We start from the raw sequence: 24254 nt of genomic DNA, 5'->3' as shown, positions 1-24254 counted from the left end.
TGTGTGCGTCCGCAAATGAACAGCCCGGGCGGACGTACTGCTGAATGACTTATCACAGACATTGCACCTGTATGGCTTCTCGCCTGTATGGTTCCGCATATGATCAATTAGTTTGGCATTCGCGATGAATGATTTGCCACAGACATTGCATACGTATGGCTTCTCGCCTGTGTGAGACAATGTGTGATAAGATAAATCGGTTTTACGGACAAATGATCTGCAACATACAGTGCAACTGTATGGCATCTCTCCTGTATGTGTTCGCAAATGAATAATTAGAGTACCTTTCAGGCTGAATGATTTGCCACAGACATTGCACCTGTATGGTCTCTCGGCAGTATGTGTACGCATATGACCAGTTAAAGCACCATTCTGGATGAATGATTTGCCACAGACATTGCACCTGTATGGCCTGTCGGCAGTATGTGTCCGCATATGAACAGTCACAGCACTATTCCGACTGAATGATTTGCCACAGATATAGCAGCTGTAAGGTTTCTTGCCTGTGTGAGTTAGCTCGTGACAAGATAAACGGCTTTTCCGGACGAATGATTTGAAACATACAGTGCAACGGTATGGCCTCTCGCCGGTATGAATATGCATGTGAATAGCACGGTAGGCTTTCCTGCTGAAGGACTCACCACAGACACTGCACCTGTATGGCTTCTCGCCTGTATGGGTCCGCGTATGATTGTTTAGACTGCCTTTCTGTACGAATGATTTGCCACAGACATTGCACCTGTATGGCTTCTCGCCCGTTTGGGACCGAATCAGTTCTGGACTTTTCCCGAATTTTTTATGACATACTGAGCATGCGTTTTTTATCCCACATGTATGCAATCGCGTGTCTCCTGTCAGAATTTTTCTCTTTGTAAAGCATTTATCTGTAAATCCACACACTTGGAGCGGGTGGATCCTGAGGTGTTCCGATAAGCTGCTTCGGCTACCTAACACCTTTCCGCAGTGATCGCACTTGAAGGGTCGATCATCCTTGTGTCTCTTCAGATGTGATCCGCCATCCGGAGGTTGATGGTCTTTATTGCTCACCTCGGGTCTCGATCTACAGTGACAAATTAAAACCATGTGACCAATAGTTCAACAGCCAACTCCACTACAACTCTCACACAGGGGATTTGCTACTGGACATTCCGTTCACTGATATCCAGTGCAGAGAGCTCGTTACTCATAAACATAACATTCCAGAGAGTAAACATCTTCTGAGGTCAAATTCAGAGTATACTGTTAAATTTCAAAAGCTCTCAGTTGTAACGAGAATGTGTTGCGTCTTTTCTTAATCACGATATCACGCGCAAGAAACTTGTCACGGTTTAGAAATGTACGAGTTAATAGACAACCTCATTTAAAGAATGCATGAGAAGTGATCCAGCCTTTTCCTAGAACCATGTTCTCCAGAAGAAGTGTCTACAATAATCAATTCTCTCAAACATGCTCGCTCAGTTGCTAGTGATGGTATTTCCAGTAAACTTCTCAAAATCTGTAATCGAGCACTCTCTGGACCAATATCTGAATTTATCAACTGCTCTTTGGCAAAAGGCATTGTCCCTGATTCATTAAAGATCTCTAGAGTGGTTGCTATACACAAACAGAATGATAGATCCGACCCTGGAAGCTACCGACCCATCTCAGTACCACCTGAATTATCTAAAATCTTAGAAACTGTTGGGAAAGTTAGGCTTATTAGATACCTCGAAAAATGCAATTATTTTTCCAGATTTCAATATGGCTTCAGAGAAAAGGCTGGGGTGAATCCTGCCTTAATGGACATTATAATTGAGCTTCAAAATTATATTGATAAAGGTTACAAGACTGCTGGGCTGTTTATTGATTTTAAAAAGGCTTTTGATACTGTTAGCCATGAACTTATTATATACAAACTGGAAAAGGCAGGTGTGAGAGGTCCCTCACTGCTCTGGTTTAAGGATTTCTTATCAAATCCACAGCAATATGTTCAGATTGGCACGAATAAAAGTGAGCTACAAAAGATGTGCTTAGGTGTACCACAAGGTTCCATATTAGGTCCAATTTTGTTTCTTATATATATTGACATAGCCCTGTGTTATTTTAAGGGTAAAATATCACGTTTGGCAGATGATACTTCACTGTTCTATTCATCAAATTCTGAAGATGAAATAGTTGCAGATATCCAGCATGACTGTTATATCTTAGATGAATGGCTGAGAAAAAATCTTCTAACAGCCAATTACTCAAAAACTGTCTGTATGATGTTCTATAAATCACAATATGACCTAAATGCAACTACAAATATATTATTTGGCACTACGAAGTTGAAGTGGGTTAAAAAAGTTAAATATCTTGGACTAATAATTGATAGCGCCCTCTCCTGGACACCTCATATATTAAAAGTAAAAAATAAAATCTCTGTCTTGGTTGGTATCATTGGCAAGATTAAGTACCTACTAACAATTGACACTCTTCGCCTAATTTATTTCACAATGATACAATCTCGACTTTCTTACTTGTGTTTCATTTGGGGCAAAGCAACCCAAAATAACTTAAATACTTTGGAGGACTTACAAAACAGGGTTATTAGATTTATGTATGGATTTCATCAACTATATTCTCGAAATAAAATGTACTCTGAAACAAATATATTACCTCTTAAGAAATTAATCTCATTAAACGCATCACTTCTTATTCATAAAGTCTTGCACAATAAAATGTTCACCAACTCTGAATTTCCTAAAGTCACTGACATCCATTCATGTAAGACAAGACAAAAAAATAAATTACATGTTCATCAAAATTATACAACAAGGTTTGGCACTAAGGGAGTGCAACACTTACTAATATCTGAATATAACAGTATTCCTGACAATATAGCAATCATCTCTAGAACTGTGCCACTTCGTAATAAGCTTAAGAAGTACCTGTTAGGCACTATAAATGTGTAACAGTTATTTCCCTGATATTTTCATTTCCAAATCTTAAAAGTCAAAAAGTTGTTCCTCCTGTACTGTTACTCTGATAATAATCCACTTAACATAATCCTATCCATTAGGTAAATTGTGATACTTAAAGTATATGTAAAACCACTATTATTACACTTTCACTTTTAGACCTTATGCGTTAATCTGCCATTGTTGTGATTATCTATGTATTGTTCCTCTTGACAGAGCTCTTGCTCTCTGGAACCCTATTAATCAATCAAATAAAAAAATAAAAGGAGAAATAGAAGCTCTTTAATCCAGCACATATTATTCTATTGAAATCCGTAGTCTGTTCTCCTACATAAAGGACGGCATATGCTTTGGAGTTTTGATCTTGTTGAACCACTCTGCGCTTTGTCGCAGGCAAGTAATAATTTTTGTAAAGGACCTTGTTCTTGAGGTTGTTTGAGAGAATGTCAGTGTTGTAGATATTAATAAAGTTGAGATCATCGTTTGCCGACAGTCAGCAAGATCTGCTGAACCATGGATAATATTTCATGAATGTTATTTTGTCACACAAATATACATATTGTATTTGTACATTGTTATCATATCACTATAGCATTTTATTATGTCACTGTGTCGCTTTTCCGAAATATGTAGCTTTGATGTGTAATCAAACAGACCCAACCTACATACAGGACGGTAGGTTTACACAAGGACGTTCATACTACCATGTACTACATCGGTCTACGTCTTAATTGCTGTATTTAACACAAGCTGCATGCAACACGAAAAACCACTAATCCTGATGAAATCCTGGAAAAGCTGAAATATAACATGTATACGGCGGCTATCTCCCTAGCATTGATACTGTCTTTTCTTCTCCAGATACTGCTGTTATAGACATTATGAAGGACACACAGAATATGGCTTTGGTGTTAGCGTTTTATTACAATGTTCTAATATCCTGATTTTGAAACCAAACGCAACCTATTATGCCCTTGAATATTGTTACAAGTATTACTTTAACAATACGGATAGAAGGAGCATGAAAATCAAGGCTTGAGACAAAATTCGAGATGAAAAGACGTTGAATTGCACCGTAGTGGATATTGCTGCTATGTAAAGGAAGGATTGATATTCTATTTATTTCAAAAGATCACGGGCAACGTGATTATTTTTAGTGGATTAATAATGGCATTCACGAACTTCTATCAGACGCCGAATATGACGCAGACGTCATAGAGTGTGAGAAATACATCGGGGTCGCGAAGCGCGCGATATTTAATTCGACACGCGTCCTTCGTGTCAAATTATCTGAGTCGCTCGGATATATGAATCTTGACCCTTCCAGACCTTTATCCGTAGTACAAGAGCCATCACACTTTTCCATCACGTACTCTGTTAAATTACCCACTATCAAACTAGAACCATTCGCAGGAGATGTAGAAAAATGGTCCCGGTTTTGGGAGCAATTCCAGTCAGCGGTAGACAAGAACCCGACCATCAACACTATCGACAAAAACGTCTTCCTTCGTGGATACCAGGAGGGAGAACCTAAGAAGCTAATCGATGGCATAGCGGTAACTGCAGACGCATACGAGGAAATAAAGACGAATCTTATTGGACGATATGGCGATAGAGACCGCATCATCCAGGCGCATCTGGATTACCTGGAGACCATGAGACCAATTCGCGATGCTACGCCCGACGCCCTCAATCACACATATATAGAATATAATAGACGTATTCAGGCTTCAAGAGCATTAGGGGAAAATGTCGACCACTACGGGAGAATGTTAGCCCCCAAACTGTTACGCGCATTCCGGATGATATCTCTAGAAGATTTCCGAAGCGCACATAACAAGGCTTATGGAATTCCTCAATGAAGAAGTGGAGGGCACAATGACGGCGCAGAAAATCAAAGGAGACAACGCCATCTCAAACTCATATTACCCAAATGCTGCTGCCTTGCAAGTCACTACTAGGACGGGCCAGACGTCCAAGAAGACGAAGACGTCACCTTTTTGCGTTTTTTGCGAAGGGAAAGGCCATTGGGCTCAAAACTGTACCAAGATGACAGATGTCAAGCAACGCATAGACCAACTCAAGTCTACTCAACAATGCTTTTTATGCCTAAACAGAAGTCACACCTTGAAAAACTGCACCAAGAAGAACAAAGTAACCTGCACTAAATGTAAGGGACAACATCACATCTCTATCTGTGAGGGACAAGTGGGAGTAACTGTAGGAAAAATAGATGTTAGCATGCCGAACTTGATATACCTCCAAACAGCTCGAATTTGGGTAATCGGACCAACCGGTCTTTGGAAAAGAACACGTTAAATTCTGAACGCCGGAAGTCAGTCAAGCTTCATCAGCTCGGAACTGGTAGACGATTTGAAGCTGAAAGTCATTGACAGGAGAGATCTGTCAGTCACAGCATTTGAAGCACCATTAGGTACATCGGTGACTCGCAGATTGGCCAACTTCAGTATAAGTAGAATGTAGACGAAAGATTCCGTGCGAATCTCGGCATTCGAGAGCAGGAACACGTACTCACCACACCCAACCGTCCCACGTGACATACAGAGTCTATCACGCCTTCACAAATTGCAACTAGCAGATCCTCAAGATGATGCAGACGATCTGAAGATTGAGGTCCTGATAGGAGGAGACCAGTACTGGCAGGTGGTGAAGGACGAACAGCCAATACGCATCTCGAGTTCCATGGTACTTCTTCCCTCTAGGTTTGGTTGGATTCTTAGTGGGAATAAGTCTGGTACTACAGTGAATCATGTGTCCATAAACCACGTCAGTATCAATGCAGAATTACTATCTTCCGAGGGCAATCTACGCAAGTTTTGGGATCTAGAGACACTAGGGATAAAGGAAGATTAGCAACGAGCACTCACTGCGAGAGAGTCTGCAATCTTGAAAGGCTTTCATGAATCATTCAAAATGGAAGACGGGAGGAGGGTTTTCTCCCTACCTAGGAAGGAAGGAGTAATACTGCACTCGAATCGCAAGAACGCTGATAAACGTTTTGATTCCCTGAAGAACAAACTTAATGGAAACAAACAGTTCCGAGAGGCACATCATGCTTTAATGACCGACTACTTTGCGAAGGGACATGTAGAGATAGCCCCCGAGGCTGAATCGGTTACCGACATCTTCTATTTGCCTCACCATGCTATAAACAAGCAAAGAGACGGCACGACGAAGTGGAAAATAGTTTTTGATGCTTCATCTCACGAAAAGGGTACCATATCACTCAATGATGCCCTGGAGGTTGGGCCTAATCTCCTACCAGAAATTCTGGCAACACTACTCCGCTTCCGACTCTACCAACTAGCTGTAATTGGGTACGGAACCCAAGCCTTTCTGCAGTTGTGTCTGGATAAAAATGACAGAGACTTAACGAGATTTCAAGGTTTGAAATGGAGAGAGGGGAAAAAGGAGATTGGAAGACAACTGACAACACTGCAGTATACAGATTCGCCCATTTGCCGTTTGGACATACATGCAGCCCATTCCTTTTATCAGCTACTTTACGTGAATTGGCTTCCAGATTTTGTGACAAATATCCCTTGGGTACAAAACTGCTAGATCAAGGGACCTGCATGGATAATTTCACAGCCAGTACAGAAGACGAAAATGAAATCATTGCTGTGTACTACGAGATAACAGGGCTTCTCCGAGAGATACAAATGCCGATGTCAAAGAGGGCGACCATTTCAGTACTGTTAAAGGATATATGGAGAGCCGAAGGGCGCGAGGAAACGAGAGAGACACGAGTTTTGGGTGTTAACTGGAACACGCACACGGACTGTCTTCTTTTCGACCCTAACGACATCATTGGAACGCTACCAGAAGAGCCGGCAACGAAGAGACAGGTACTACAAGCTACAGCAAGATTTTACGATCCGCTTGGTCTCCTGTCGCCAATATCGATTACAGGTAAAATCCTGTTCCAGGATACTTGGTGTAGAGGGATAGCATGGGACGATCTCCTACCCACAGACCTAGCAAGAAGGTGGCAACTCTGGGCTTCCAACCTCATTCACTTGTCAGCCATTCAAATCCCTCGATGGATAGGATCTTCTTCTACAACGCCAGAGAACTATCAAGTGCGTGTATTCTGTGACGCTTCGGAGAGGGCTTATGGTGCCGTACTTTATCTCAGAGTATTGGAGAGTGATACAGTCTCGGTACACTTGGTTTGCAGCAAGAACAGACTGTCACCTATCAAGCGAGTGACCCTCCCTAGACTTGAACACCTTTCAGCTCTAGTGCGTATACGACTTCTCAAGTATTTCTGTCAGTCTACATGATATGATATCACGAAGGCAACGCTATGGAGTGATTCTATTGTGACACTAGGCTGGATTCACAACAACCCAAATAGATGGAAACCATTCGTCTCCAATCGTGTCACGGAAATAAAGCAGAGCTCCAATCCTGCACAATGGCGACATTGTCCAGGTGAAGACAATCATGCAGATATACTATCACGGGTGATGTTAGCGAAATAGTTGCAGAGCTCACGATGGTGGAATGCATCAGAATGGCTTGCCAACGATCCTAACTCTTGGCCCCAACACTCGGTGTCTAACACCACCCCACACCCAGAAGCACGAAAGAACGGCCAAGTATTAACAGTTAGCACATGGGAAAGTCTCATAGATGCCAGTCGATTCAGCTCTTATGGGAAGATGATTCGGATCATGGGTTGTATTCTACAGTTTATGAAGAATGTTCGAAGCACGAAGAAACACAAAGGTGAATTAACTTCTACGGAGCTGGAGAGTGCAAAACTGCGTGGGATTTACATTGTACAACTGGGAAGCTTTGGTGCAGAACACGCATGTCTACGAGATAAAAAGAATCTCCCATCTAAGTCCTAAATTGCACGCTACAATCCCTTCCTTGAGGGAGATCTCTTCAGACTGGGGGGACGCCTGGATCATGCAGACCTGACATCTCAAGAGAAGCATCCACTCCGCCTCGATGGATCCCATGAATTCACAAAATTGTTGATAAAGCAGACGCATATTCATCTACAGCATCTGGTAGTAAGAATTGAGCTGTGCGAACTACGCTCGCAGTACTGGAACTTAAAGGCACGCCAGTCCATTAAGAAAGTCATTCACGCTTGCCTCCCTTGCAAAATCGCCAAGAACCACCGAGCAGACGAAATAGAGGCGCCCGTACCTGTGGATCGCATACAAGCCACTAAATCTTTCACGGTCACAGGGGTGGACTTCGCTGGTCCACTGTATGTCAGGGTGGGGAGCATGTTACAGAAATCATCACTTGCGCCACTACAAGGGCTTTGCACCTGGAATTAACATCGGATATGAGTACCGAAAAATTCATCATGTCTTTCAGACGCTTCTCCACCGGACACGGATTACCTCACACCATCTACTCGGACAATGCGAAGACTTTTCAAGCGGCGAGCAGAGAACTGGCAGAACTTTCTCGGATCTTCACGGACCCACGTACGAGCCAGCATTTCGCCCACAACGGTGTATCCTGGAAGTTTATTGTTCCACGGGCGGCTTGGTGGGGAGGCTGGTGTGAACGAATGATGGGCACAACAAAACTATGCTTGAGGAAAGTCTTGGGCATGTCTCAAGTGGACGAGGAAACTCTGAGAACAATACTGGCAGAAATAGAAGCCGCCATCAACAGCAGACCAATTACACAAGACGGTCACAATGTACTGACACCAAACCACTTCATAAACGGGGGACTATTAACATTACCCAACGGTCCAGAACCTAGCGTCTACACAGATCTGAGAAAAGAAGCAGGACTTAGGGCAAAGATTCAAGACGACTTTTGGAAGAGGTGGAAGGAGTACCTTCTCGCCCTAAGACGTTTCCACGAGGTGCGACAACCAGACGGAAGATCGACGAAGTGCCGGAAGGGGGATGTCGTCCTGCTTCAAGACGATCTGCGTCCACGTCACGTATAGCAACGAGCTCGCATCACTGGAGTGGGACCTGGCCGTGACGGGAAGGCGAGGACTCTCGTCCTCCGACTCAGCGATGGAACATTACCCGACCGGTACAGCTTGTCGTACCATTGGAGATCGACCAGGGTGGGGAGGATGTGCAGGATTCACGATGCCTTTATTTTCTCTGTGTGTGAATTCTTTGTATCTTCTATGACGTCACTATGTTTTTCTCTTGGTACGAAGTGAAGTACAATAAAGGAAACTTGTTTACATAAACGACATTAAAAGTATGCTAGGCTTACAGTCGCACGGGCTGTGATGGCAAACCATGCTAGTACCCCCATTTTGTATCCCATCATTGAATTATGCCTGGATGAAGTAGCAAATAAGCCACTGCACTTGAGAGAAGGCTTGTAGGCATCTGAGAGGTAGGGAAAAAGATGGAGTGGAGAAAAGTCATGGGAAAAGAGGTGTGGCTACTAATTGATGTACAACAGAAACCGAAGAACAGCTCATGGTGTTGACAGTGTCATATCAACAAAATTTGACTGTTCAGTCTCCGAGGTGCAAAAGTTTGACAATCGCTTGATGTAACTCGTCCGCATTGGGGAGAGAAGGAAATTCCATTTTTTCAGCGCAACGCTCCACAAACTGACGTGCGCACGGAAACCAAAGATGCGTTCTGGGCACCGCCTGACAAGAAGACCGCTGACTATCTCATCGCTGCCGATGATCTGAATGGACGCGTCGGACGGAGGAAAGAAGAACAAACAGTCCATGGCGTTCATGGACATGGAGAAAAGGAAAACGATGCCCAACAAATTCGCGATTATGCAAAACTGATCATCGGATCCACACGGTTCAAAAAGATTGATATTCATCTACTCACTACTACAGTGGCTCCCATCCAATTCGCATTGACTACATCCTTGTGAGAGGATGAAATCTCGAAGATGTTCTAGAGATAACAATTGTCCCTTATTAAATCCTTGCGATGCAAAACCGACCAGTCATCTAAGCTGCGGGTAAAGTCACCAAGAGCCCAATACCTCACAGCAAATAGACAAATTGGCATCAAATGGTGGCCCCTGAAGAAGGAGACTACCGTTGTTGCAAAAGTTACAGAGCCACAAATCACCATAGTTGAAGTGAGCCGGACTAAAGTGAAAGACGCCGTTCGCTCTATCCTGGAACAATTAAGTCAGGGCGACGACAACGAAGGATTAACCATGACATATGGCTAAGGAATGAAGATGTTAAATATGCAGCACGGTTGAAGAAGCAGCTGTACCACGAGTTTCATGCTCGTTGGAATACCTACAAGGCAGCCTCTCATAAAATGAAGGAGGACTTTGCCGTAACAAAATCAAACCGGTAGGCAGGTCTGTACGTGAAACTTGACATGCGCGAATTCGAGCGGAATTTTTAACGGCTAGTCCAATCGAGCAATCGCAAAATGACAGAAGTCCGACGTTTTTACGGCATCAATGAGGAAACAGACGATTTGCTACTGGACTGGCGAGAAGCGCGAGTACACTGGCGGAACTATTTTGACTAAATTTCAATCATGGAATTTCCGTATCTACCAATCCTAATCACCTCCGCTGTTGAAGGTCCAATGTAGGAAAATGACGTCACTAAAGTCCAGGCTATGCTGAAGGAAATGAAACCAGGGAAAGCCATCTGTCCCGATTATCTTCCGGCAGAGTTTTGTTTCTCTCAATGGGGGATGCAGCAGTGTGGCTAAAGCCAGCTTTTCAACCATATCATCAAAGAAGGTCAAAAACAAACAGACTGGCGACGGAGTATCCATTCAGAAATAAGGGAAGCCCTGCCGATATTTCTAATCACGGCCCGATCATACTTATGAGACACGCAATGAGAGACTTAGAACAAATCTTCGACAAAAGGATTAGCGATTTAGCCAAACATACAACAAGCCAAGCTGGATTTGTGTAAAATTGTGGCGCAGTAGGAGAAACCCATGCTGCCAAACTGTTACTTGAGAAACACTGTGAAAGGAATAAGAGGCTTCATCACAAATTTCTGGACCCTTAGAAGGCCTTCCATCGGGTTCTTCATGACCTAATCAGTCAGCCCTACAATTACATGGCATTCCAGAGCACCTTGCTGAGAGGGTATAATTGCTCTACAAAGAACAAATGAGTTGTGTTCAAGCTGCCGCAGGAGCATCTGATGACTTCCGCATAACTGTAGGAGTCCATCAAGGCCCCGGCTTATCACCACTGCTGCTCATTCTTGTGATGGACACAATTACCACAAACCTGCGCAGTCCAGTACCATGGACACTTCTCTAAGCAAATGATATCATTTTGGCTAGACCTGCAGCGTCAAACAGAAGACTGGAACAATCGACTAGCGCAATAAGCCCCGCGCCTCAACATGAACAAGACAGAATACATTGCATTACATCGTCGAGAAGTTGGAACCATGCATGTTGACGTTGAAGATATAGCACGAGTAGAGATATTTAAGTATATTGGCTCCACAATCTATGATGATGGCCGCATTACTGATAATGTCAACTTAAGGATATACAAAGCCTGACTGAAGTGGAGAATGACAACAGGCGCCCTTCCGAACTTTGGACGAAGGGCCATCTCTAAACTAAGTTCTACCGTACTGATATCTGTCCTATCGATATCCATCCTGTCGTTTTCTACGGCATCGAATCCTGCCCTGCTTTAGAGGTAGAACGCCAACTAAGCATCATGGATACGAAGTTGCTTAGGTGGAAGCCTGGCATAACTAGACTAGATCACATTTCAAATGATGTTATTAGAAAACGTTTTGGCATTGCACCGATCTAGAAGAAAATTGGGGAAAGGCGTGTGCGCTGGTTTGGGCATGTGTTGCGTGTAGAGGACGATATATTGGGAAAGTCAGAGTATACACAGAAAGTCGATGAAAAGAGGCGCGAGGGATGAACCAGACAGCATAGACTGATAAAGTCACAACGGCCTGAATGTTGGAAGACTACATGCAGACATGGCCCGAGACCAAACTAACTGGAGTCAATGAATCACAACACCAGACCCTGCCACTAGAAGCAGACTGATGAATATTCCGTTACAAAAATGGAATGCAATGGACATTTTACACATCCTAACATTCAAATTAGTTTATTATATGTTCAAATTTTCTCCCCTAAAGCCTATGTCCGATATCTATAAAAAATTATTTTCACAAAATAGTGTCTGAATGGCTGAACGCTTCTGGATTTCGTGTTTAAGTGAATCCTATAAATGCATTGTGAAGAAATACTTACAACTCAAAAAATAAAAATGGGTATATCTGTGTTAAATGGGAAGGACAGTTTGAATATCCGGTGAAATTCTATGAGTACCTACAAGAGGGGAGTCCGTCAGTGTATTCTAGCCTGAATAGAATTTTGCAATTCATATTTCTGCTTACATACGTCATAGACAGCAGACGATCATATTAATCAGTTTGTTATTTTCACTCCGCTCACGCCTATAAATATGAAGACCATGGAGGAGTGGCACAAAGTGGTCAGCTCAGGGCCATGTGACACTCAATGCTCTAAAGCTGGAAGGAAACCACGTAACTAAGTGGTTAGTTCAGGACCATGTGTCTCTACACAAATGGAAGTAAGCCTCATCACTATTTAGCTCAGGACGATGTGTGTCTCCACAAATGGAAGGTAATCTCATCACTAATTGGTAATCTCAGAAATACGTGTATTTCCACAAGTCAGCAATTAGGAAATTTTATGAATCTTAAAATCAATACCAAACTGGCATGGCAAATATTTTAGACATTTTAAAGGAAGTCATTTAAGTTGCGGCATGACATTTGTAGACTGCTGAAATGAGAGTGAGGAAACAATAGCGCCTGAGGTGAGATATAACACAAAGTCTGAAGTAGCAGATAAGATCCGGTCGACTGTATCCTTCAGAAGCATCTAAAATTTATGATGTAAAATGGACTAAGCTACGTAGACAATGGACTGTCCTCTGACATATATACCAAGGAAAAAGAAGACACATAAAATGCATGTTGCTTTGCTGGTCCAAGAGTGCCTCTGCACCAAATATGTTTAGAAAGTAGAAAGCTAATTCAGACTCCATCAAAAATAGAAATATGATTTTGTGTGTGAAAAGGATTCATAAGCAACATTTTTACTGGTGGTCATAATACAAGATTGTTCGGCCTATTGTGTCCTGTTATACATGAATTACAAAGAAACTGCAGGATTTAAACCTCGAAGAATAGACTATTTGGGCGATCTTCAGTTGTATACATGGTTTTACTCTGACTAATAAGAGTGTGTGAGCTGGTACTGGGTAGTTCTGAGGACCGACATGAATATTTCTTGCCACTAGTGTGAAAGTACAGTAGGAACAAGTCAGTGCATCACATAAGAGTCGAGAAGGCTCTAACCACTCACAAAATCAAATAAACCATTCAGAATTCGTAGTTTCCATCACAAATCTGGTTTGAAGTCAAATCTTAGGCTATGACTAGCCATCGCATGACCTGCATTAAATGTTTTAAAACAGGACTTTGTGAGGTCAGTGAAATCAGGTCTCTCTGTAGCACTTCTTCTGTCACACTAAGGTCTCGATGTTGAGTGGCTAGTGTTATGATATTCAGCATAACAAAATGTTTGTGATGATGTTTCTGGGAGATTGGAGATATACAAATTGAACAGTAGGGGAGACAGTACCGATCCTTGAGGTAATCCATTTTTGAGCTTCCTTTCGCTACTCATACTATTTCCCATACAGACTTGAAATCATCTGTCATTGAGCATATTGCTTATAACCTGCACGATGGTCCTACAGGGTACAATTCGGAGAAGCTTGTAAATTAATCCTTCCCTCCAGACTGCGTCAAATGCTGCTGTAAGATCAATGAGTACAGCTGAGGTCTTGAGTTTTTTTCTGGAAACCTCCTTCCATGTGGAATGTCAGTGAAAGCACTTGATCGCAGCAGCTGCAATTGGGCCTGAATCCGGCTTGATCAACTTCAATATGCTGGAAAACAGTTGCGCTGACTCCGTTGTAGATTAGCCTCCCTAAAAGAAGCGCAATTGGTCTATAACTGATCGGGTCATTGGCAGGCTTACCTGGTTTCAAGATGGAAATCACTTTCGTTCGTTTGAATTCTGCCAGGAGTTGTCTGTTCTGTAGAAGGTTGTTACAAAACATTGCCAGCCAACTTCTAGCATTCTTCCCTAACTGAATGCCAAATTCTGGATAAATGCCATCAAAATCTGGAGCTGTACTTGGTTTAACGTCTTTGAGAGCAGCATTGATGTCTTGCACCGTAAGCGGTAGTGAATACCTTGGTGTGCGTGGTGTTCTTTATTTCAGAGTTTGGAGCTGGCGCCGTATGTGTTTGGTATGTTTCTTATCTGATGGAGTTTGGGGAGTTGTGACGATGTGAGATGCTACTTCATCCGGAATAACTCCAGGCTCTTGCTTCACCAAAGGTGTCCTTCCAGCAAGTTTTCTGAGGACTCCCTGAGTTCTTCTACTGGAATGAGTTAAGTCGATATTCTCCACTGTTTCATTCACCGTTCTCTCCGGGTAGTATCCATGCTAGAAAGAAGTTCATCAGCTATGTCTTCATCACCAGTCTGCAGATATTCGTTATAGAGCGCATCAGTCTCAACATTCCAACCAGGGATGTATTATTTTTATGGCCTCCAGGCATACTCTTCTTAGCCGCCATCATAACTGCACCTACGAAACGCTAGTAATTGTTGAGCTTGGGAGCAATCCACCGAACGCATATATCCAGTTCAGTGGAGAATGTTGACCAATTTGCTTTTCTGAAGTTCCACCGTGCATGTGGTATTGACCGTACAACAGGAATTTTAATGTCAATATCCGCTATAATGGGGCGATGTTGACTGTGGGGAAAATGTATTACCACTCTACGACTGGTATGTAAGGGCTGTCCTCCCTCATTGCAGCTAATAAAACACAGGTCAAGATTGGAATCCCTATTCCATGCAGCTGATTGGAAAGTACCAAGATCTTTTGGGTCAAACATCAGATGGAGATTGTTCATCTCTGTCCATTCTACGAGTTTCGTTCCACATTCACTGTTATTCAAGTACTTCCATAGTTCGTGATGGCTGTTGAAGTCGCCTATATAAACTACAGGGTGTTGAGCATTAGGTAGTACTGTACTTGGCCATTGTGCGTTTGGGGGTTTATAAATGTTAAAAATAGTAACATCTGCCACTCACACAGCAACACAATGAATGTCTTCGTCTTCGTTTTGAAAGAGCAGTGATGCATCTTGGATATTATTATGAACATAAGTAGCTATACCATGTGCATTGTGATATGTTGCACCAAGAGCTGTGTAACCATTAATGCGGCCCCTTTTCCGAAACTCTTCTTCATTGGCTGTATGGGTTTCCTGTATAGACACAACATCTATATTATTATCCAGGATAACCTTGGATAGGTAGTCACATTTTGCTCTGCTGTTGCTCTCTCTACGTTAAGCTGGAAGACATGGATGAAAGGTTCAATGTTTCTTGTCTGGGAGCTATGAGAAGAACTATTTCCATGAAATAACTTTGTCATTGTTGGGAGATCTTTAAAAAGACAGGTCCAGCAGCCAAAGTTATTGCTTTCTTAGTAGCACCCGGGGGTCACATGTAGGGCACTTTGAGGTTAAACCTAAGGACATGAAGCAATAATGTACCCCCTATTTATCTAATTTTATGAGATAATAAATTCACTTACTTAAAGAATTCTGGATTTTTTAGGCAGGCTGCACAAATTTAAAACTCCACTTGTACCTGACCATTTTATTACTTTATACTAATTGTGTAAGTATGTTTGCAATCAACACACTACAAGCCCCTGACTGACAATGAACACTAAAATGAATCAGCAAGTGTGACCACAACACTAGAATGAACATAAATTCAATACCACATATTTTTACGCTTACAACAATGAACAAATTTTATTTGAAAACTATGATATCGATGATGTAGCATTATGACCTGAACGTTTCATTTCTACAACACATTATCTGCTTTGGTGTCCACAATTGGAGGAATCTGACTTAACACACAAGAGAGCAGAAATGATCAAAAAAAAAGGAATCTAACGAAATAGTTTAAAATGACATTCTTTGAGTTTATTGAACTCAGCCATCATTGTATTGATTAATGAGAATGATTATGTTAGTTCGAAATATTACAATGTACATAAAACTTGACAATTCTGAATTTGTAGATTTAATTTATAATCTACAAACATCGCTTTTTCTGTGTGTCACTGTTGGTGTGAACGTACAAAAACTTACTCAGAATAACTGGAGGCAATAGTTTCAGATGGCATTTCAGATGATAAGAATGTGATGAACTAATGATGCAGAGACAGTAAAAGAAAGAACACTTTCTTCATAGTTGGTTAAAGGTAATGTAAACAAATACACTTCAAAATATCTAGCTTTACCAGAGATTCTTTTTGTAGACATATACCGATTTTCAATAAAACTACATGATGGTACATTAAATATGATCTTAAAGCTCTTGAATATTTAACATGATTTTAACCAAAAGAATTTTACGATATTTGCATTTAAATGAAACCTTGTAAAGAAAGGATTCAACTGACGAAAATGGCCAGTTTTTGGAGATAAACTAACCAACACTGAACACAACTGTGAATAGGTACGACATATTCTATATTATATAGGATTTGTAGTGTACTTACTTTGTTTCTTCTTTGATGTATGGCAACAGCTGATCATCGGTATGTTCTTCTATGAATATTCCCTCCTTAGTATCTTCGGAAGGCTATAAGCAAGTAATAAGAAAAGTAGAGTAAAGAAGTAAGGGAGTACAAATATATAGGCCTAAACAAGAAACAACTGAGAAAATAAATTTCATAGTGGCACAATAAAGATTAAAATTAATATACCTCTCATTTTAAAAATATAAGAATGGAAAGGAACAATCAATTCAAAATCAATCTAAATACAAGATAGGTGTCTACCTTGGTGGCAAATAGTACACAAAAATACATTATTATCAAGCAATAAATTTTAAAAGAACACAGAAGAAGACAATTTCCTAAAATACAGTATTACACAATATACGCTTTCTTTACTATTAAGCACACAGCTCATCCTTAATAAATGTATATAATTTACAAAATTCTACTCATAACATCTTCTGTATTACAAACATAATCAACACATACACAACTTGTGCAATTAGTTCAAATAATAGTATACAACTTCTATTAGATTAAAATTTACATTGCATTTTTTTTTTAACCCTTTTTGGAACCTAACTTGCATAATGACCTGCTGCGTTTTAACCTGGTCCCTTTTGCCACTGCTTTTCAGACAAATGATAGGAGAGATAAGAACATGAAAAGGAACACAGTGTAAGATATCAGTAGACAAGGTAGCATAGAAAAGGAGGATCATTTGCAAATATGTAAATTTAAAATTACCTACATATTTGTGAATATTCACCAGAGTATGTGTACACATACATGTGTGGGAGGAGGCACTTTCGTGTATGTGTACATGTACAATTTAAGCAAAATAAATAATAATAATAAACACTATCTCCAAATCATTACCCAATAACATCCCGTGCTTGTGTTTCTCTTTCTGTTGATCCCTATTTCCACACTGAATAGCTACTTTCTTCATCCTTTTATGCCGTCGCCATAAGACCTATGTGTGTCGGTGCGACGTAAAGCAACTAGCATCCTTTTATGTTCACATTCCCCTGTTCCCATCTTTCTATACCAACTGGACTTGTAACTTCTTTGTTCATTTCCATGTTCCTATATACTTTCTTTCTGAAAACACTTCACTGTAATATCAAATAATCCTACATTATTCCCACTACTTTCCCAACAAGTGGACAATGCTTAAATCATAAGCATAGAAATATCCATCATCCCTCTCTGTACATCACATTAAGACCATAAAACATAAATCAGTCAATGTCCCAATCAATGAATGAATGAAACAACAGCATTTAGGGCTATCGGTTGTTTGTATAGAGAAAGATTGTGGAAATATATGAAACAACTCCCATGGTAAATTATTTCAATCACTAAATCATCTTCCTATAAGGGAACATTTGCCAAAATTTGTCCCCATGAATTCCAACATATCTTCATGTTGTGACCTTTCCTACACTAAAAGAACATGACTTAAATGTATTCATCAGCTAATGTCATTCCAAGCCATCTTTCCAATGACATCTCAGAATATACTGCTTAATCGAACAGCTTGTGTCCTTTCTCCAAGTCTTCTCAGCTGGAGCTATTTAACATCTCTCTAACACAACTCTTTTGTTAGAAATCACCCACAAGAAATGGAACTATTTCTGTGGATAATTTCCTGTTCTCCACTTAAGTAATACTGCTGATGGTCTCATATTCTCATTGTGGTTTTGCTGGAGATTTATATGCCCTCTCCTTTATAACCCCTAAATAACCTCATGAACATATTAAGAGACCAGTAAATTTTATTTTCAATATGTTTATATGATTACCACAATGAAGATATATACTTATTATGAATAACAAGGTACTTACAGAGATCCCCATGAAGAACTTTCACCCCATCAACACAACAATTAAACCACAGAGGACTTTTTCTATTTGTGAAACACATAACCTGACTTTTCACCCCGTTTACCAATATAGCATTGCCCGATGTCCATCTTACAATATTGTCAAGGTCCTTTATGCAGTTACTCACAATCCTGAAACTTATGTATTACAAAGAGCCTCATCACCTTTCTCAGTTCATTAATCAAATTGTTTATATATATCAGAAAATAAAGGTCTCAATACTACCCCATGGGACCCAATCCCATAATTGTTACAGGATCAAATAAAGCTTAACCTACTCTAATGCTCCGAGTTCTACTTTTTAGAAATACACCAGACGAGGCCAAATTTTAATGGTAAAAGGAATATTTCTATCTTTATGTAAATTATTGACCTTTATAGCCTAATCCTTGAAGTGGTAAAGTTACCACTTGGCAAATCCCTGTCCACACTATTGTATTTTTTCATACAGTGGCTACAGTGAGAACCACAATGTAATTTCATTACTCATATGGTTTTGTTCACTTTTGTTAGTGAACATGTTCTGTTGTTTATTGTCTATATCAGCATATTGTTGCTGTATAGAAGTAGATAATGTGACCTATTGTTAAGACTGTGCATTCTGTAAGTTACATGCATTATTGATACTATCCACGAGTTCAGTTGATATTTCTTACTAGTGGTTCTTGAGAACGGTCAAATGTTGAGGTTATGGGGAGACGAAAGGACCTTTCGCCAAGAAAGGCATTGTCAGAGAGTTACTTGTTGAGAAACGTTATTCACAGCAAGATACAAATTCTAGATTGCATCAATCACAGCAATCTGTAAGTAGAATTTTAAAATGTGAAGATAAGGGGAAGAGAAATTGACAACAACGTGTTGGAAACTGTGGGCGAAAGAAGAAACTAACCCCAAGGAGGAAGCAAAACTGATTAATTTGTCAGTAAACTACCGCAAGGTTACTAGTTTGGATTTACGTAAGAAATTAGAAGAGTATGGGTCATTGGAACCAGCCAGGACTTTGAGACGAGAGCTGTTTAATGCTAGATTGAGAGCAAGACGACCTCAAAGAAAAGCGAAGATTACTCCTGCTATGGCTGCAAAGAGGTTCCAGTGGGCTAAGACTCTCCAGAGTTGGTCATCTGATCAATGGAAACAGGCAAGTCCATGACAATTACTGTAATTCCTAAATTATCATTCATTATTCCATTTTAACCCAATCTAAGTGGTGTAACCGCACAGTAGAGTAAATGTATGAAATTTTTCTTTCAAACTGTACAGCTTATTGCATTTAATGCTAGGCTTATTTGTTTTATTTATTTCAGGTTATTTTAGTGACGAATCGTTATTTCCTGTCGAAGAAGAGACAAGTCGATGTGTCAGGAGTAGAGGCATTCTATCCAGATTGAGTGAAGCAGAGAGTGAAGCATCAAACTTCAGCGATGATCTGGAGTGTGTTTCTTTGGTACGGCTGTGGACGATTATATATTGTAGAAGGAACTATGAGACGTGAACTATATAGCATTAAGAACCCGTTTGATAGCTCAGGTGCAAGAGTGGTTTGGCCAAAGTGAATTTAGTTTTATGCAAGATGGGCCTCCTTGCCAAAAAGCCTAGAAACAGTCCTAACATGAACCCCATAGAACATCCTTGGGCAATAGAAAAGAAAAGTCCGACAAACGAATATAACGACAAAAATTGGCTTTAATGTGAAGCTCGTTCAGATCTGGTGTCATGATGACGATTTAAAGAGTCAGTGTAAAATACTGTTTGAGGGTATGCCCAGTCTAATCAAGTCACTCACGGAAGCTAACGGGATGCATACCAAGTCGAAAGTCATCAACTTAAAAATTGGTAACATCTTATGTGCCCAATTCTCAATTTTTTATGTTTAATAATTTGGCCACGTCTTTATAGTCACCCATTTAGCCAATATTTTATCTATCCCAACCACACTAATTTTTGTCAGTAGTTTCCCGAGATCTACCATATGAAAATCATTAGATATGTCAATCGTGACACATTTGACCACGTGAATCTAATAGCCACACGGTGCTACTACACTAATTATTCATTCATCTGCTATAGATGCTTCACACATACACTAATCAATATTTCGAAGAATTGACTTTCGTGTTGTCCCCTTCAACTTTGGCCTACAATGCACATTTTCTTGTATGTGGAAATGGGATGTTATCATTCTTTCATTAAGGGTGATATATTACAAGCTTATGCCAACAGAGTCGTGTCTTCTTATAGAGAACCGGTTTGGACAGGCAGGGAGCGCAGTATTGATTATTCAATCGACCAGCCAGCTGAGTCATGTCAACTACTGGGAAACTTTCAAGGCCGCTCTAATTAGCAGAGCGTGTGGAATACTCTGGAGACAGTAATATCTAGAATTATGAGAACCCAACAGGTGAAAGTACGATGTCCAATTACGAGACGACGTAGAGACACACCCACCCGGGTAAATGTTTAAATACCTGTGTTTTTGGAATAAACGCTCTCTTATCTCTTATCTTCTGGTAGTCGTCGAGTGAAGCAGATTTTCGAGAACCAAGTTACGTACTGTTCTTCGATATTTTCCACGTGGTTGTGTGCGAGAACACAGTCTAAAATCTTTGTGTCAGTTTCAGCTCTTATCCAGTGAAGAGAGAAGAGGACCTCTACGTGTTCGGTAATCTTCGCCAGGATGTTTCACCCATCGCCCGAAGGAGCAGTCTACAGGATTATGGACATCGACACACTTGTCAGTCAAGGAAAGCACCAGATTGTTTGTCCTCTCGTCTGTTTGTCGCAGTAACATTCATTATTAATTAACATGCTCGAAGATGCAAAGCTGCCGCATCGCGACTGTGTGATCCTTCACTCACAACATTGTAAATTCAATGAAATACTAAACGAAGGAATCAATACGCCCAACGGTTTGATTACAACAGAAGTTCTCGCAAACGTATGCAAGAAAAGTACTGTCAAATGAGTGAGTCTGAAGGGGGCATGAGAGAACGTGATACATCTATCTGGGAAATTGCAACTCGTGTGCAAAGAAGTGTGTCGGCAGTGCAATGGGTGTGTATAGAACGTTCACAGAAGGCTGTAGAACACAAATCAGAACCCCCATCCCCGAGAAGGTCGTCACCTCATGCGAATGGCATTGAAGCAGAGATATGCGTCCTCCTCGACTCTGGCGCAATATTGGAACAGTGTAACATGTCGTACTTTGAGGAGTGACAGTCCGTCCCAGTTTATTACGATCTGGGTTACCGTCGTCCACTTCTCCGCCTACCTTTGACTAATGTGCATAAACATGCTACACTGCAATGGTGTATGGAACGAGGTCAGTGGGGACAGGAATGGCAGCAGGCAGTGTTTTCAGACGAATCCAGGTTCTGTCTGTTTGAAAATGATGGCCGCATTTTGGTTCGCCGCAGACTGGGGAGAGACATCATATTGACTGCATTCACACGAGAAATACAGTGCCAACTCAAGGCATTATGGTGTGGGGCGCTATTGGATACAACCACAAATCACAGTTGGTGCGTACTGTTACCAGTTTGAACTACGTGAATGACATCCTGCGGCCCGTAGCCATACCCTTTCTACACGACACCCCAGACGCCTTATTTCAGCAGCACAATGCGCGACCACATATCGTTGTACGAACACGTGCCTTCTTGTTGTCACAGAATGTCAGACTGTTGCCTTGGCCCACCTGATCACCGGACTTGTCGCTAACTGAAAATGTGTGGGATATGGTGAAAGGACGGGTGGGGCGCTGTGATACAATGCCAGCCACCAAAGATGAACTGTGGAACCAGGTGAATGCAGTATGGATGGCTATACCCCAGGACGCCATTCGCGCCTTATACGTGTCGATGCCATCACACATGGAATAAGTTATAACTGCCCTTTGAGGACCAAGTGCCTACTAGGCAACGGGATACATGTCGACTCAGGGTGACTGAAATGCTAATCGTTTCTGCAGAATATACCAATGAACATGTCCTGTGAATATGAACTTCCTGTCTCTAGTCTTTCAAGGTGTTCTGCTTTTTACGAACATGAATGTAGTTCTATCAGATAAAGTGCGTTGATATTGTAAGTCTTCAATTATTTGAATATCATTAACAGTGTAGTGCACCAGCAATCACGTGTTAAAAATCATAGACCAATTTGTTTAACTTAGAACCTAAAAGACGAATTGGGCTGGATACGATGTATTTATTTGTGAATGTTTATAGAATATGACACCCCATCTTGCAAAATTTCATCAATGAAGTGTAAATTGTCACCTAAATGTTATTCATGTATATTAAGGACTAAACTTATGATATTAAAATAAGTTATGTCGAAAGTAATGAAATTGGATGTAAATGATCGAGTGTTAATAATAGGCCATAATGACATAGGATGCTCTATTTATGAAGGCAGATAGTGCTCAAAGGAAGTAGCCTAGCTTTGTCAAGTGTCAGAATGGTACCAAAGCTCATATTTACGATCATTGAGGAAGTAGCTTTTTTCGCTGGTTGCTTTACGTCGCACCGACACAGATAGGTTTTATGGCGACGATGGGACAGGAAAAGGCTAGGAGTGGGAAGGAAGCCGCCGTGGCCTTAATTAAGGTACAGCCCCAGAATTTGCCTGGTGTGAAAATGGGAAACCAGGGAAAACCATTTTAAGGGCTGCCGACAGTGGGGTTCGAACCTATTATCTCCCGAATACTGGATACTGGCCGCACTTAAGCGACTGCAGCTATCGAGCTCGGTGAGGAAGTAGCAATGAATACTGCATTATGGAGGTATATTATTGAGCACATGAGGCGACAAGCGCAGTTTAAGGTAATAATAACTTTCTGTGCTCAGTCAACAACCCCGAGCTTGTCTAATTAAGAAACGTATCCAATTAATGCAAATTTTAAACCATTACTGCCTGTCTTCTATAATGTGTGGAGATAAGTTTGACAAATCTTCTTAATGTCCTAAAGTGATCATTCTTCCAGTTATTCGACCATGATTCTTATAGCGAGAGTGACATAAGTTATCGAATGTTCATGAAGTTCTCAAAAAATTATGAAGATACATAATGTAACAATTATGCCTAATTAAAATGATTAACCTCACATGACCTTATATTGGGGGAGGGAATTTGAAAGTAGGGCTTGGAAAAGAGTGTAAGATTAACCTAACGGGCACGGATTCGACTCGGGGCCTAACATCGCAGGCCCTGGATCCAAACCTAGGCTTAACCTTAAAAGGTCATTAGCTTTACAGACAAGTTTGATGTCCAAGATTACTGGCTGAAGCTATCAGGCATGGATTTGTTGCCCGATTTAACCTTACAAGGGCGTTATAGACTCGAGTTTGAGATTCGATCCCAAGCTAAACCTAGCTAGGCAAGATGAGACATGGTCCATGGGTTTTAGGAGCTGAGGTTGGAAATGGATGGCGGCCATTCACATTATTTTAATAGGACAAGGGAGATGGTATAAAGCTCAACAGATGTGCTATATTCATAGGGGCATAACGCTGAAAGGTGACATCAGGTCATGGAACTGAATGACTGCAAAAGGCCAAAAGCGAAAAAATTGATACATATCAACATGGCAAAAGGACAAATGTACAAAAGTGTTAAATGGCTAAAGGACAAAATGGCAAAAGGGCTAAAGCTGAAGGGCGAAAGGGAATGAGGTATGGTCTAGTGCTCAAGAGCTGAACGTGGAACAAGATGGTGGTATGGGACTACGGAGATGATGAAAGGTTTAATGCATGT

At 41.0% G+C, this 24254-nt stretch overlaps 1 protein-coding gene across 1 annotated transcript in view; it reads right to left on the bottom strand.

The window, feature by feature from the left end:
* Window positions 1-24254, bottom strand: part of LOC136886666 (uncharacterized protein PF3D7_1120000-like) — an 89848-nt gene that overhangs the window by 24648 nt on the left and 40946 nt on the right. Inside the window, exon 5 of the mRNA XM_068230790.1 lies at window positions 16614-16696. Coding sequence (XP_068086891.1) covers window positions 16614-16696 — 83 coding nt within the window. The remainder of the gene's footprint in view (window positions 1-16613; window positions 16697-24254) is intronic.

This window comes from Anabrus simplex, chromosome X (assembly GCF_040414725.1).
Source record: "Anabrus simplex isolate iqAnaSimp1 chromosome X, ASM4041472v1, whole genome shotgun sequence".
In the NCBI taxonomy this organism is placed as follows: Eukaryota; Metazoa; Arthropoda; class Insecta; order Orthoptera; family Tettigoniidae; genus Anabrus; species Anabrus simplex.
Note: the sequence above shows the minus strand (reverse complement) of the source record. Positions and strands in the feature narration are given on the sequence as shown.